General features: G+C 38.7%; 1 protein-coding gene across 1 annotated transcript; it reads left to right on the top strand.

Annotated features, from left to right (window-relative positions):
• Positions 1–1,022: 1,022 nt before the first annotated feature.
• Positions 1,023–2,132, top strand: LOC113359383. The gene has a single exon (XM_026603026.1). It carries the CDS (start codon positions 1,023–1,025, stop codon positions 2,130–2,132), a length of 1,110 nt encoding a protein of 369 aa, XP_026458811.1.
• Positions 2,133–16,677: the final 14,545 nt, after the last annotated feature.

Raw genomic sequence — 16,677 nt, forward strand, 5'->3', positions numbered from 1 at the left:
TAACTGTCAATGAACCCGAACACGACTGGGAACACCCAACCTTTACAACCAATTGGAGTCTAGAACCGACGACCCCATTAAACCTGGGGACCCCAGAAGACCCGAGGGTGATTCAAATCGGGAGCAACCTAATGGTAGAAGAATGAGAGGAATTAGAGGGCGTGTTGATGGAATTTCAAGATGTATTTGCTTGGACGTATGAAGATATTCCGGGACTAAACCCAGCTCTTGTTTCACATGAACTCAAAACTTCACCATCATTTAAACCAGTAAAGCAACCCCGAAGAAAATTCTCTCACACGATTGAAAAACAAATCAAGGAAGAAGTTTCGAAGTTGTTGGAAGCGGGGTATATCAAGCCCATACATCATCCGACATGGCTAGCTAACATTGTCCCAGTGGAAAAGAAGAATGGAAAGATATGATGTTGCGTTGATTTTCAGGATCTCAACAAAGCGTGTCCCAAAGACGATTTTCCCCTCCCGCTAATTGACCTAGTTGTCGACTCCACGGATGACCACGAACTGTATACCTTCATGGACGGATACAGTATTTACAACCAGGTCAAGATGAAAGAATCCGATGCTCCTAAAACGGAATTCTCAACGCCAGTTGGGAATTTTTATTATGTGGTCATGCCTTTTGGTTTGAAGGATGCGGGCGCCACATACCAGCGAGCTATGACTCTCATTTTCCGTGATCTCAATCACAAGGAGATGGAGGTGTATGTAGATGACATCATTGTTAAAGCAAAGAAGAGAGCGGAATTCGTACCAAACCTTAGGCGGGTATTGTCTCGGTGCCGGAGCTATGGTCTCAAAATGAACCCAGCTAAATGCATATTCGGGGTAACTTCTGGGAAGATCTTGGGTTTCAAAGTCACTAAGGCTGGGATAGAAATGGATGAAGATAACACAAATGCAATTATGACAATGACAGCCCCTAAAAACAAGGAGGAGTTTCAAGCATTAATAGGCAAGGTCTCCTATGTATGACGATTTATATCGGTTCTAGGCACCAGTATGGCAAGCCTTCTTCCGCTACTCAGAAAAGGATCCAGTTGGAAATGGGGAGAAGAACAGCAGATGGCACTTGACAAAATCAAAGCGTGTCTAACACACCCGCATATAATGCGCCCACCGATTCCGGAGGAACCTTTATACCTTTATGTGGCAAACACAGATAAAGCAATAGGCACGATGCTCGTCCCAGATATGGGGAATGACAACCTAACCCCGATATATTATATAAGCAAAGCACTAAAGGATACGGAGTTACGTTACTCAACAGCGAAAAAGGCGTGTCTCCCTCTAGTTCTAGCAGCACAAAAACTGAGACATTATCTACTAGCACATCAAACATATGTAGTGTCCTCAGGAAATCCGATAGCTTACTTTTTCGCGACTACTATCCCGTCAGGACGAATGGCCCGCTGGTCAGTGCACCTCTTTGAATTCTCCCTTCAACCAGCAAAACCTAAGGGGATCTGGGGTCAAGCCATCGCAGACTTATTGGAAGCTTTCCCAGGGTGTGCAACAACTCCTCTTCACGAAGACATCCCCGGAGAAATAACCATGGCAGAAGAATTCAAGCTGTGGTCACTTTATTTCGACGGATCATCACATGGGGACAAAGGAGGTGCAGGAGTCGTTCTAATTACCCCGGATGATGAATTGATATCTAAAGCATTCAAACTCGACTTCCCATGCACACATAACGCTGCTGAATATGAAGCTTTCCTTTTGGGTTTGAAAATCTCCAGGGACCTCGGAGCTCGAAACATTGAAGTTAAAGGGGACTCTCATATATTAATACAAAAAATGTTAGGGGAATTCAGTGTTAAAGAACCGACGTTGGAAGCATACAGAGATAAAGCCCAGAGATTAATCGTAGAATTTGATAATGTGTCACTCGCTCATATGGGCAGAACGTCTAATAAACATATTGACGCCTTGTCCACTTTATCATCTAGTCTGCAGATGATAAACGTGACTGAAGAAACCATCACGGTGATAAAAAACACACTCCCATCAACTTGGTTAGAGGACGTCATTTTTGAGGAGGAGGACGACTGGCGACGCCTAATCCTAAAGGACCTTAAACAGCAACCTGAGGACCGACATTTACCGTGAAAGACTTTGAGCAAGTATAAAATAATAGATGGGAGATTATACTTTATCACCACCGGAGGAATTTTATGCAGATGTGTCGGCAACACGGAAGCAAAAAAATTATTACACCAAATTCATGAACGTACTTGTGGATTTGGACTCGAAATACCCTTACAAAGAAGGATTCAACGGGCTGGTTTTCATTGGCCAGATATGGTACAACAAGCCTAAAACTTGCAAGACAATTGTGAAGCTTTCCAAGGAGCCCCAATGCACGAAGAAGGCTTCATTCTTGACGGGGAAGACTGGCGAACCCCATATATTGAGTATCTGACTGAAGGGACTCTTCCGGATGACAAGAAAGCAGCTAAGAAGCTTGAAAAAAGAGCCCGAAAATTCTTTGTCATAGATGGAGAACTTTTCCGCCAATGCTTTAACCAAAAGACATTAAAATGTATAGATCAAGTAAATTCCACTCGCATTATGGAAGTAAGTCATGATGGGGAACACCAAGGAAAGGCACGAATTTTCACCCAAATTCACGATGCAGGGTACTACTGGCCAACAATGGAAAGCGACATCACCAAATATGTGCAAAAATGTGAACAGTGCCAAATCCATGGAAATCTAATCCATGCGCCACATACTATGCTCCAAGACACATGTACTCCATGGCCATTTTATAGTTGGGGGCTATACATCATCGGACCAATCAACCTAAAATCGTCTAAACAACACGAATACATCATCACTGCCACGAAATGCTTTACAAAGTGGGTTGACGCCATACCGCTAAAAGGAACCACTGGAGAGGTGATCTCGGCTTTTATCAAAGAACACATAATATGTCGTTTCAGAATTCCTATGTATATCATTTCCGACAATGGTACACCTTTTGTCAATAACGACGTGACAAAACTCATAGGAGCCTTCCGGATTAAACAAAAGGTATCAACCCCGTACTATCCACAGGGAAATGGGCAAGCAGAATCTACTAACAAATCACTACTCAGAATCTTAAGCAGAAGCCTCTACGACAACAAAAGAGCATGGCATGAAGAACTCCCACTTGCCTTAATGGCATACCGAATTTCCAAACGAACATCAACAGGATCCTCGCCATACAGCTTGGTATAGGGGAAGATGCCATCATACCTGCTGAAGCGATCATAGCTTCGGCACGAATCCTATCAGCAAGCGGGGTCGACCTCGATAGTCAGCGTTTTCGTTCCCTTGACATGATTGACGAACGACGGGATATTGTCGAACACAATAACAAACAGTATCGTGATCGACAAGCGAGATTCTACAATCAACATGTCAAAGAAAGACATTTCGAAAAAGGGGAACTCGTACTTGTCGTGGCCCCACATGTCCAAAGAGAAGGTAGTGCAGGAAAATTTTCCCCAAATTGGGAAGGAACTTTCCTCATACGCAAAGTCGTGGGATCTGGATACTACAAACTCGAACATGCCGACGACACCAAAATCAAAGGTAACCGAAAATCCAAAATCAACGAGACCTGTTTAAAGAAGTTCTATGCCTAAATGAACTGTATTTAAAATGTACAACACAAGGGAAACACCCACTGCTACCCTTTGTTTTGAATAAAACAATGCATCTTCTACTACTAAGTCTTCCTCTACTTCATCATACCCTAACTCGTCAAATTAGATTGACGCAACTACATACTCGGTACAAACTCTACAAAAAAGGCACTGGGATTGAACCCCGGACATGCCAAACACGGGTTTGCCCCACGTAGTCTAAACTCATAAAAAGGAACTAATTTCCTTCATAATCTATACTCAACCACGTACCTATGCAAAGTAACCTCGGATAATACACAACCTTCCCAAATTTAACTAGAATGGGAGGGAACCTTACTTCAGAAACATTTTTTTTTTCAAAAAGGGGGGTGGGGGGGAGGATAAACCCTACCCAATACACCATCGCTAGATTCATTTACACGCCCTCGAACATGGAAAAACTCGACGATCATACACCACCCTACCTCGGAAATCCACGCCATTACATAAAGAGCTCACTCTCCAGAATCGATAAAAAAAAAGGAGGAAACTTATAAAACATAGCAAGAAACATGAAATACAAATAATTACATCCACGACATTGACAAACAGAATAACACATAAAACAATAAAGGAACAAGTCATAATCTTACATCGGAAACAAGAAAATAAAATTCGAAGCCAAACTATCAAGGAAGCAAGCGAAGCTCCTTCCGTGCCCATGCCAGAACAATGACAATTGTGTCCTCACCACGAAGCGCCGAAAGAATGTTATCAAATATTGCCTTTGGTAATAGCGGTAGTACACGAAAAATAGAGGAGGCAGCAGGAAACCTTCATCCCGAGCTTCATCCATCAAACGCTCCGAGTTTGCTATAAGAGTATCCAATGATCATAGCAAGAGGTGAGTTGATTAAAAACAATGGGAAGGACCCGGGAAAGGTGTTCAAGACGAACTATTTCCAAAACCATACGGACACGAGACATTACAAAAGAAAATGGATTAAGACTTAAAAAGATAATTAAGATCCCTTTTATAGAAGGGTAATTAATTACAGCCATTAATGAGTCCAACTGCCACCCATTCGGAATGTAAGACTTTAAAAAAAACAAAGGGAAAGCATAAATGAAACGCCTATGGTTAAGCTGCACGATGACGGGCAATAGCTTGATCAACCTCCTCCAAGAAAGATCGAGCCTCATCCAGGGAACGACGTGCCATCACACATTCGGTATTCATATCTACCAACAGTTGATAAGTACGACCTAGTGCTTCTGGAGAAACCTTTGCCTGAACAGCCATTTCATACGTCTTCGATTGTTCTATCCATTCGACCCAAAGACGAGCATTCACTGCCCGACGATGGGTCACTAAGCAATATACTTCCTCTCGAACCAACGATAAACGACGAGCCTGTTTTGCAGGGTCTTTTCTAATCACCAAACCAGGTATCGACCCTAGGAACGCTGAATGACCTTCCCGATGATACGTCGTTGCAACCACGAGAGTGTTGAGAAAAAAAAAGAGGAATTGGAAAGAAGCAAAATGTCAAGACAATTACCAAGACAGGTATTTATACTAACAGGGAAGAACTTTCGAAACAAGCAATAAAGAGGGCTAGTACCAAGGAAAGAAAGACGCGTGGAGGACGGAGGAAAACATTGGGACAAGGAATCTTTGGAGAAACAGGAATTATGACTGACATGGGGCTTCGAGAAAAGCAGGAAGTCTAAGCCTGAAGTTGCAATCGACTGGGGGCTTCACGGAAGAGGAAATCATAAGGAGGCGTTGTTTTGGATATGAGCTATGGCTGATCGTCGAGTCTACAAGCCTCGACAATACAGTCAGGGGGCTAATCTAAACACATGATTTTGACCAAAGAGCCGAGGACGACAATGGGGGCTCTGGGTATAATCCAAAGCCGCAATTAACAGGGCCGGGGTCACTCTGTACGATGACGCAGTATGAGTGGGTTTCCCCATAGGCGGGTTGTCCCAAAGATGATGACTGGCGGGTGCCTAAATAATCCCAGCTGTGATAATACATGTATATTTATAATAATAGGAGACTTACTAGAAAATGTATTAGGGTCCACGTGTACGATATCTGTATAAAAATATTTATTCCAAAACTCACATAAAAATATATATTGTTTATTCTTTTTGTATATTATTGTCAAAAATAAATAATAAATACTAAATATATCGTGCATGTCTAGGGACAATAATTACTTTGTTTTTCCTTTTTTTCGGAATGAATAATACTAACAAAAATTATTGAAATTCGTTTTGCTATTCTTCTCACGATTCGTTTTGCTATTCTTCCCACGATTTTTATAATTTTCTATATTTTCTTGTTTTTCTTTGATCATGGTTGATTTTTAAGGTTTTGCTTTTTTTTTTTAATAATTTTGTTTTTCAACTATTTGACAGGATTTGCCGATTTTTTTTACAGAGGAAGAAGTACACTTTGATCATTAACAAGTATTTTTATTTTAAGTTTTAATCACTAATCATCTAAATTAGATGGATAATTTTCTATTTTCATCCCATATTAAAATTTGTTTAATTATTAGCTCCTTGGAATTGTAATTAGGAATTAATTTAATTTTAAGAAGTTATTGGGATCCTAGTCCCACATTGGTTAGATGGGGCTTAATAGGTAGTTTATAAGTCAATGGGTTCTCTCTTCTAATCAACCGGTTTTCTAGTTGAGCTCTACCCATGGACTTATGACGAGTTTAGGGTCGGTACCCTAACATTTGGTATCAGAGCCAACCACCACGACCCATGCCCGCTCCACGGAAGGGGTGACCTATAGGCAAGATTAAAGTGTTGGGGCACCTATGTATGGGAGTAGTTGTCACCCGCATTGAATAGTGTTAGGAGAGTGAAGCCGCCATACGAGAAAGGGCTACCTTCGGGTCAGTGTCGATAGAGTGGGCCAACGAGGACGTTGGATCTGGAAGCGTGGTGGGATGTTGGGATCCTAGTCCCACATTGGTTAGATAGGGTTTAATAGGTAGTTTATAAGTCAATGGGTTCCCTCTTCTAGTCAACCGGTTTTCGAGTTGAGTTCTATCCCTGGGCTTATGACGAGTTTAGGGTCGCTATCCTAACAGAAATTCGAGTTGAGTTCTACCTCTGGGCTTAATTGGACATTGTTGTGGGACATTGGACTTTTTCAAAAAAAAAAATCTGATTTATAATTCTGTGATGATAATCATGATGCATAATTTAACGTTTATTGTTTAATCATAATGAATGGTATAAACATGATTTTATTTAATTATTTATTTGTATGTTTTAATGTTAGGATTTAATTATGATTTTCAAATGATTTTTTTTTAATTTATTTGGTAATTTATAGGATTTCTTAAGATTTAGTTAATTTAGAAAATATTTTTCTTGAATATGATTGTTCTGAAAATATATTATTGCCTATATTTTCATGAATTTTTTTACCCTAATTTTTATAGAATTAGCAAAATAAATTAAAATAGTGGGACCAGATTAACCAGCTCGAAAAAAAACTCTATTTTTATATAGAGAATTGAGCAGTGGATTAACTGTAGCATATATCACCAGTGTGTTGTGCTTCCGCAGGTAAAGTAAAGGGACCAATTTAGGATGCATAATGAAAACCATCCCGATAATCATTTCGTTCCTAACATATGCACAGCACGACAACAGTATGCCCGTGATTGAATTTTATCGGTATGGTTGTAAGCTTACATTGACAGAATAGTGAAGCCACTCCCATTTATATAATAGTGCCGTGTAGACAATTAAGCCCAAGGCCCAATGGGCAGGAGTATCTTTGATGTTTTCACCATCTAGCCTAGTGTCTTCTGCTACTGCTGCATGCTATACTGTAGTGCAAATCATTATGGTATTCCAGAAGTAGTTGAGAAGCAGCATCTGCATGTCCAAGAAATTAGGTTTGGGTCAATCTCAGTAAACCATAAAATAAGCGTCAATTGGTTCTCAAATTGATTAACAAGTCACGTACTGGCAGAAAAAAATTATACCACGTCCACGAGTCCATTTCTTTAATAAATTCCATGTGATACATCTCCATCACCAGAATCGGTCAATCCATGTATATTGCAGAGCTAATAATAATATTAAACAAAGTGATAATAACTACGTTATTAAAAGCATGGTGTGGGTATATTTGATGACGGATATTTTTCATTTGTTAGTGAAAAACATAAGTAATGACTTATCTTATAAACAAAGATAACAGATTGCGATCTTCTATCCCCATATACCGTCCACCGAGTCAGCTGCCCTGTCATTTCACGAAGCTGCTAGGCTTCCCCAATGCCTTCCCCAATAGGTGTCACTGATATTAGCCCTTGATTTTTTGGATTATGACTAGCAGGGATCCCTTTGTGTGGCATCAAGGACTAATATTAGCGACACCTATTAGGAAAAGGGAGGGGAAAAGGAGTGGGTGAGGCCTAGTATTTTCGGTCATCTCATCCTCCAATTAACAAAACTATAATATAAAATCAATAAGAAGCATCCAGTTTGATTTCACCGATTTTTTTCATGTTTTTTGCCGGTACAACTTGAGATTCACATGTGGTGGATTCAAATCATATATCCAACACAAGTTAAAGTGCGATGTGATACTCTATTATTGAGGTGTGAACACATGAATCAATACTTTGTGTTCAGTTTCGTACATATAATCATCATCATCATCCACCAAAATGCACTACAGAGCCTAGTTAGTAATTCGGGATTCGGTAAACGTACGGAACGGCAAACGTACGAGTATTATACGGTTTTGTAAAATCCAGATTCGGTCCAAAATTCGGTCAACGGGACGTGATTCGTCATTAATTCGGAACGGTATACGTACGTGTATAATTCGATTTATAAATGTGAGTTCGGCTCTGAAAATTCGGTATCTATATATAACAAATAATTTGTATTTATAAGGTCATAGACCAATTTTTATGCATATGTGTGAGTTATTTAAGGAAAAAATAAACTCAATATGATGATATTGATAATATATACAACATTAGTTATCCAAAAGGACGTCGTATGGTGGTTTAGATGCTTGGTTAGTGAGTTTGAGATCTCTCTCACCTTCACCTTCAAATCTCTTCAGTCGTTTTTGTTTCATAAAAATTACAACACGTCTAATATTCGGTCGTGTATGTTCGGGAGGCAGTAAAGCCCAAAAAGTGGAGTCTTTGAAAAGTAAAAGCTAAAGAATTTATGACGAATTAAACGGACGTATCATTCGGGATACGTAAAATTCGTGAACGATTCGCGAATAATCCGGGAATGCCACATAATACGCGACTTGGGTTCGGAGTTGCAAACGTACGCGAATAAGACGGTAAAATTCGTGATACGGAAAAATTCGTGAATCATTCGCGAATCATTCGCGAACTTACTAACTAGGCTACAGAGTGTTCTTCTGTTGTCATTGCAATAACTACAAATTATTGCTTTAAATGGACTACATAAAGATAGATAATCATTCAACTAACAAATGTTTTTGTTAGGCTCGATAGAAGCAAATGAATCTGACAGCCATGTAAGTGGTGCATATGAATGTAGTGGGAGCACTGAGCACAGCTGCATATATGGTCATTAATGCCGATAGGTCTACCAAAGGTCTTGTAGGGGTGTCAATGAGCTAGTGACACTTACCTTATAGGGACAAAATGTACAAATCTTTATGGGTCCCATTCCCCATTACATGACTACTCAAACAGCAAATCTATTGCCGCATGTCACCGACGCAATATTTGTTCTTTCCTTTCCTTTTTCTTTTACTGCTTTCCAGAAATTTTGCTTGTTTTTTCACTGCAGAAGAAATGATCAACTCACTTGATTCTCCCTTTTGGCAAATCAGAAACGGATTGAATGATAATGATAATACTATACGTTTCTTACACGCATTATAAAACGGATTGACATGAGATTCACATGATACTCTAGATGATGATTGTTTTTCCACTTATTGTTTGCTCTCGTAAGAGTATCACAGTCCTGTATGCTAAATTACTACGGTAAAAGTTAAATGAGCAGTTCTAAACAGACCGCCACAAAAACCCTTAACACACATAAACAGGTGAGCCCCACCTCAGAGGAAAAACGGGGAGCCCATATTTGGGCTTGGCTGTGAGTATACGATTTTGATGTAGTTTATATTCACGGTCCGTAAAGAAACTTTGAAGTTAAATATCTAAGTTAATTTAGCATTCGTGCTGCTTTACAATAGTCTGGGTCAATAATTAAATTTTTTCTTTTTTTAAATAAACAAATACCGAAAAGAATCAACTACTTTTATGATCAGCGTAGAGGGCCGGCATAAGCTACACCGGTAGGCCACACCATATGACCCGTGCTATTTTTTGCTCATTGGGCGAGTTTGTGGGCCACATTGTTAGCCTGACGAGTGTGTTCGTTGATCTTCCAGGTAGTTGCTTTTATTAATCTGTTCTACAATTCCGACAACATCAAGCTCCACGATAATCTTCTTCTCTTTTCTCACCAAAGCTATCATTAGGACTTCTCCATTGCCTTCTGCTGGGTAACAAATTAGGATTGTTGATCCAACAAAGATGAGTGATTTTTTTGAGTCTCTAAAGATAATGCCCATTCCACCATTAATAGTGTTTGGATTCCACCCTCCATTTGTATTAGTTTTGGTCCAGTTCTCAGGCAAGTCATCCAAGACGAGTTTCCGCGATTAGTTGTATCCATTGCTGCAATTTGATTAGTTGTATCAGCATTAATGGTTGATGGTTCTTTTGTCTTGTTATCATGCACAATTTCGTTTCTATTAGCCCATATAGACCATAAGAAGCAAGCAATCATGGGGAAGCTTTGAAATCATCTTGAAGAATCTTTGTAAGGGCTTAGCTGGAGACGGAATCTAATCCATTGTTGAAAGATATGATTCTGAAACTGTTGATTATCCACATTGATCGTAAACCACACTCTGGTTTATTTTTTGCAAGAAATTAGATAATGCATAATTATTCTGTCTTGAACAAGTGCATTTAGGGCATGTGAATTCAGATATGTGAATGCGAGAGTGCAAAATTTCATTAACTGGCAAAACATCTTTTAGAGCTTTCCAAACAAAAATTTTCACCCTTGCCTTCCATACTGTCTTTCATAAATCTGCACCAATATTGTCACCCCTTATACTTAAGGTGTTATAAGAAGACTTTGTTGAGAAATTTCCATCATTTGATTGTATCCTGATTCTTCTGTCATTAGAAGTTTCTAGGGTTAGGGGGATTTGTTCTATCAACTTTTTAGAATGTTGATCAAACAAAACACTCATGTTAGAGCACTGCTCGGTCGAACTCGCAACCGTTGCTATCTCAAGCTTGTTTGTCAAGTTTAGTTGCCAAAACTATAAGTCTTGATTTCTAGTCTACTTATAGCTAAGTCTCGGACTAGGATAGAAAGTGTACTTGAGCTCTAGACTCCACGATGTTCATCATCCAAAGACGAAGAACTACTCAAGGAACTGGTGGAACTTCATTGACTAAAAGGTATGTGGAGACTTGAACTTATCTATCACTCAAAAGTCTATCTACTCTATCTCCTATCTTGAGACAAAAGTCGTATTGCTATATAGAGTTCGATTATACACATTTGTTATTTCGAGTCGAGTTTATCTCGCTTATCTATTTCTCGAAATATGTGTTGGTAATATTTCGCTTTGGCCAAGTTCATCTTTACAAATGACGAAAGTCATGTTGGTTATTTCAATATCTTGAAAATCGCTTTGATGAAAAATTATGTATGAATAACCTCTATTTAACATCCTCTAAGAATGTTTCAATGATTGAAATGAGAGTTTAGAATATATAACCTTGAATGGATATAAACATTGTATGTGAAGTCATACTTGTGTAAGTCCAAAATCCTTGAACTAAAGTATGCGTACTTTACTGTTCAGGATGTCCGGAAGCTAAGTCCGCGTACCCGTACGCGTACTGCCGGAAGTTCACATCCCGTGAATTTCCGCTGGAGTTTGTAAACTGAAAAAAACTCAATCCGAGTACTTAAGTATGCGTACCGGTATGCGTACTTGAGTGGGTTATTTTCTAAAAACGGTTCATTCATGAACTAAGACTTATATAAACTAAGGAATGCATATTTGCAAACCGTGACTATAATGTTCATGAATCGATTTGAGTGAATCAAAATCGTTTTTGTTTCGATTGTGTCTTATATACTTCTATGAGATTTAAGCAATTGAACAACTCTTTAACTAGTTCTTATGAGTCATTTGAACTAGTTATGGTGAAGATGAATAAGGTTGATATGAAAGTGCTCATATGGCTAACCATTAGTTAACTACTGTTGAACCAACTAGGTGTACACGTTTAGGTACGGTTACACAAACCTAAATGAACGTGCATTTCATTTTTGTATAACAAGCTAAGATTCGATCTAACGGTTGAGAGATATTAGCTTGAATCTAATCAGGTTATCATCTAACGGTGAATATTGAATGCTTTGTTACCAAGGTAGCATTGATTGCAAACCCTGATTTTAAGACTATATAAAGGAGAACTCTAGCAACTGGGAAACCTAATCCCCACACCCCCTGTGTGACACTAGTTATATAAGCTACAGTCGATTCTCTTTTAACCTTAGGTTTCCATCGAGACCCTGTAGGTTAACGACTTGAAGACTTCATTGGGATTGTGAAGCCATACCCAACTATTTTCTCTGTAGTTGCGTCATCCGATCTTGATGTTTCTATCGTATTGAGTACAATTGTAAAATTGTCTCGAGATTAATTTTTCCGATAGGCAAGATAGAAAAGTAGTCACAAACATCTTCATCTCATCGTTTGTGATTCCACAATATGTTGTTTCGCTAGTCGATTAAGATTATTGTGAGGTGATTGATATTTCTAGGCTGTTCTTCGGGAATATAAGACCGATATATCATTTGGTTCCTGTTCACCTTGATTTATCAAAAGACGGAACAAAACTTGTAGGTATTTCTGTGGGAGAGAAATTTATCTATTCCTGTAGACTTTTCTGTCTGATACATATTTGTTTATTAAAGTCTTCGACTTTGGTTCGTAACAACTCTTAGTTGTGGGTGAGATCAGCTAAGGGAATCAAGTACGTAGTATCCTGCTGGGATCAGAGACGTAAGGAACGCAACTGTACCTCTGATCAATGTGAGATTGATTGGGGTTCAACTACAGTCCTGACCGAAGTTAGTTTGTAGTAGGCTAGTGTTTGTAGCGTCTTAATACATTGTGTGTTCAATCTGGACTAGGTCCCGGGGTTTTTCTGCATTTGCGGTTTCCTCGTTAACAAAACTTCTGGTGTCTGTGTTATTTCTTTTCCGCATTATATTTTGTTATATAATTGAAATATCAGAGGTTGTGCGTTGAATCGATCAATTGGTAAATCCAACCTTTGGTTGTTGATTGAATTTGATTGATCCTTGAACATTGGTCTTTGGTACCGTTCAAGTTAATTTCTCTTGTATTCAATTAGACTCGCAGATTGCTATTTTCTTGAGTAAGTATTGAATCGAGAAATTGAGGTATAACTTCTTGATATATTTTTCTTAAGATTGAATCTGGCTGTCTAGTTGATTCTCTTGAAGTATATTGGAGTTAGTCCATACAGATTTCTAAGAGAAATATTGGGTGAGTTTTTTAGAACCCCACTTTTTCAATTGTTATCAGAGCCGGAAAACACGTTTAAAGACCTCATAAGTCTGTGTTTGTAGCAACCTGACTCTGTGGACGGAAGTGTTAGAGCATAGCTCAGTCGACCTCGCATGCGTTGCTATATCAAGCATGTTTGTCAATGTTAGTGATCAGAACTATGAGTCTTGATTTATAGTCTACATAGCTAAGTCTCGGACTAGGATAGAAAAGTGTAGTTGAGCTCAAGGACTTCATGGAGATTCATCATACAACGACGAATATCTATACAAGGAACCGTGGAACTTCATCAACAAAAAGGTATGTGGAGACTTGAACTTATCTATCACTCAAAAGTCTATCTATTCTATCTCCTACTTCTTATGAGACAAAAAGTCGTACGCTATGTAGACTGGATCATAAACATTTGACATTTCGAGCTGAGTATTCACTACTTATCTTTTTCTCGAAATCGTGTGTTGGTAAAGCGTTTCGTTTTGATCAAGTTTATCTTCACCTAGTGACGAAAGTCATGAAAAGTTTCAATTACTTTGAGAATTGCTCTGACGTGAAACGGTCTGTGAATAACGGCTATATAACGTCCTCTGAGAATGTCTCAATGATTGGAATGAGAGTTTAGATTACATAACCATGTATTCTTTAATCCGAAGTTTTTGAATTTTGTTGATTGAGAGAAATCGGAGGAACTGGATTTGCCAAGTCCGCGAACTTACGGAAGTTCTCTTACCGAGAATTTCTGCTGGGATTTTCCAAAAACTCGTTTGCGTGTTCGCGGACCTAGTCCGCGAACTGGCGAAAGTCTCCTTGCCGAGATTTTATGCTGAGTTTGGAAACTCTGCCGGTTTCCTTAAGTCTGCGAACTTGTTTGTGAGCTTAATCGGTTATGATCTAAAGATGTGCTCTGAACATGAAACTTAAATTACTAAGAAATGCTTTATGCAAACCGTGGCTATAAATTTCATGAGCCGATTCATCGAACCGAATCATCTTTGTTTTAATTGTTTCTTATGTAGTTACATAAGATCTCATAGCAATTGAACAAACATACACGTACACGTTTGTGCATGGTTTTCACAAACCTAGTAAACATCTACCCAAGTGTGTGTGACAAGCTAAGTTTTCGATCTAACGGTTGAGAAATATTAGCTTGAATCTAAATCAGGTTTTCATCTAACAGTGAATATGGATTGCTTTGTAACTAAGGAAAAACCCTGATTTGAAGGCTATATAAATGAGACATCTTGCATTGTGAAAAACTAAGTCCCTCACGTCTGTGTGATACTAGTGCGCTCGCTAGAGTCGATTCTCCTTTAACCTTTGGTTTTATTCTCTAAAACCAGGTTAACGACTTAAAGACTTCATTGGGATTGTGAAGCCAGACCGATACTACTTTTATCGTAGTTGTGTGATCTGATCTTGCATATTCTATCGTACGAGTACAATCTTGATTGGCTTGAGATCGTGAGGGTTCTCCTATAGACAAGATAAAGAAGTCACAAACATCTTCGTCTCACTGTTTGTGATTCCTCGACAAATCGCTTGTGTAGTCAAGAAGGATTGTTGATAGGTGATTGATTAATCTAGGTTGTTCTTCGGGAATATAAGACCAGATTATCAATTGGTTCCTGTTCACCTTGATTTTATATCTTAAGACGGAACAAAACCTAGGGTTTTTCTGTGGGAGACAGATTTATCCTTTTGATAGACTTTTCTGTGTGAGACAGATTTGTTTGTTATCAAGTCTGCGATTTTGGGTTGAAGCAACTCTTGGTTGTGGGTGAGATCAGCTAAGGGAATCAAGTGCGCAGTATCCTGCTGGGATCAGAGGTGTAGGAGTACAACTGTACCTTGAATTGGTGGGAGACTGATTGGGGTTCAACTATAGTCATGTCCAAAGTTAGCTTGGAGTAGGCTAGTGTCTGTAACGGCTTAATACAGTGTGTATTCAATCTGGACTAGGTCCCGGGTTTTTTCTGAATTTGCGGTTTCCTTGTTAACAAAACTTCTGGTGTTTGTGTTATTTCTTTTCCGCATTAAATTTTATATAATTGAAATAATACAGGTTGTGCATCAAAGATCATCAATTAGAAATCCAGCCTTTGGTTGTTGATTGATATTGATTGATCCTTGGACATTGGTCTTTGGTACCGTCCAAGTTATCTCTCTTTGATAAAGACTCGCAGATTTCCATTTGCTTGAGTAAAGATCAAATCGAGAGATTGAGATATAAACTCTTTGATATATCTTTTTATTGATTGAGTCTAAATGTCTAGTTGATTCTCATAAAAAGTATATTGGAGTTTGTCCATACAGATTGCTAAGCAAAATATTGGGTGGTGTTGTTAGACCCCCGCTTTTTCAACTGGTAATCATAGCAGGCAAACACGTTTAAGACCTCATCAGTCTGTGTTTGTAGCGATCTGACTCTATGGACAGAGGTGTTATCTCTATTAACGTACCACCAGTCTTTGATGGCTCAAACTACTCAACCTGGAAAGTTGCAATGTGTGGTTATCTTCAAGCATGTGATTTTTAAACCTGGGTATTGTTTTGTTAAAGGATATAATCCTCCGGTTAATACAAAAGACGATGTATTTATACCAAAGGATGTTGGTAGTTATAGTCCTGAAGAAACTCTTGCTGCAATGCAAAACTCTTTTGGATTAAATGCTATCAGACAGGCCATTACCCCAGATCTTCAGTACTATGTGGCTACTTGCACTAAGTCTAAAGAAGCCTGGGATATCTTAGAAACTGTATTTGAAGACAAGAGATACGTTTCTAAGAAATATGCCATCAATGGAGGAAACAACCTCAACACTCCTTCCATGAATACCTCTTGTGGACAGGTGACAATTCGTGATCCAAATTCTGTTCAAACCTTTGCATTTAATGTTGTTTCCGAGACAAGTAAATCCTCTAACTTATCTTGGGATGATGAGTGTTGTTCATCTGGTTATCTGTTCAATAAGACGTTGTTAACAGAAAGGATCAAGGATTTTATAAAGAGGAGAATTAGATGTGATAAACATACCATGTCAGCTATTGCTTCTAAAGATTTTATGGAAGATAAATATCTTTGTGTTGATGTCTTGAATACGTCTGTTGGATGTGAATCTACAGCTCTCGCGGCAGAAACCTCCATACACTGAAAATCTGACTCAGAAATTGAGTCTGACACAGAGATTTTCGATTTCTTGAACAAAGAGGTCCTTCAAGAAAATCTTCAATTAAAAGCTTTATTGAAGAAACTGGAATCTTTAATCCAAGTGAAAGATCTTGAGATAGATTGTCTTAATGATCAACTCACCAGGACCATTTTTCTAAAGGAAAAAGAGATTAA

The sequence above is a fragment of the Papaver somniferum genome, chromosome 3 (assembly GCF_003573695.1).
Source record: "Papaver somniferum cultivar HN1 chromosome 3, ASM357369v1, whole genome shotgun sequence".
Lineage (NCBI taxonomy): Eukaryota > Viridiplantae > Streptophyta > Magnoliopsida > Ranunculales > Papaveraceae > Papaver > Papaver somniferum.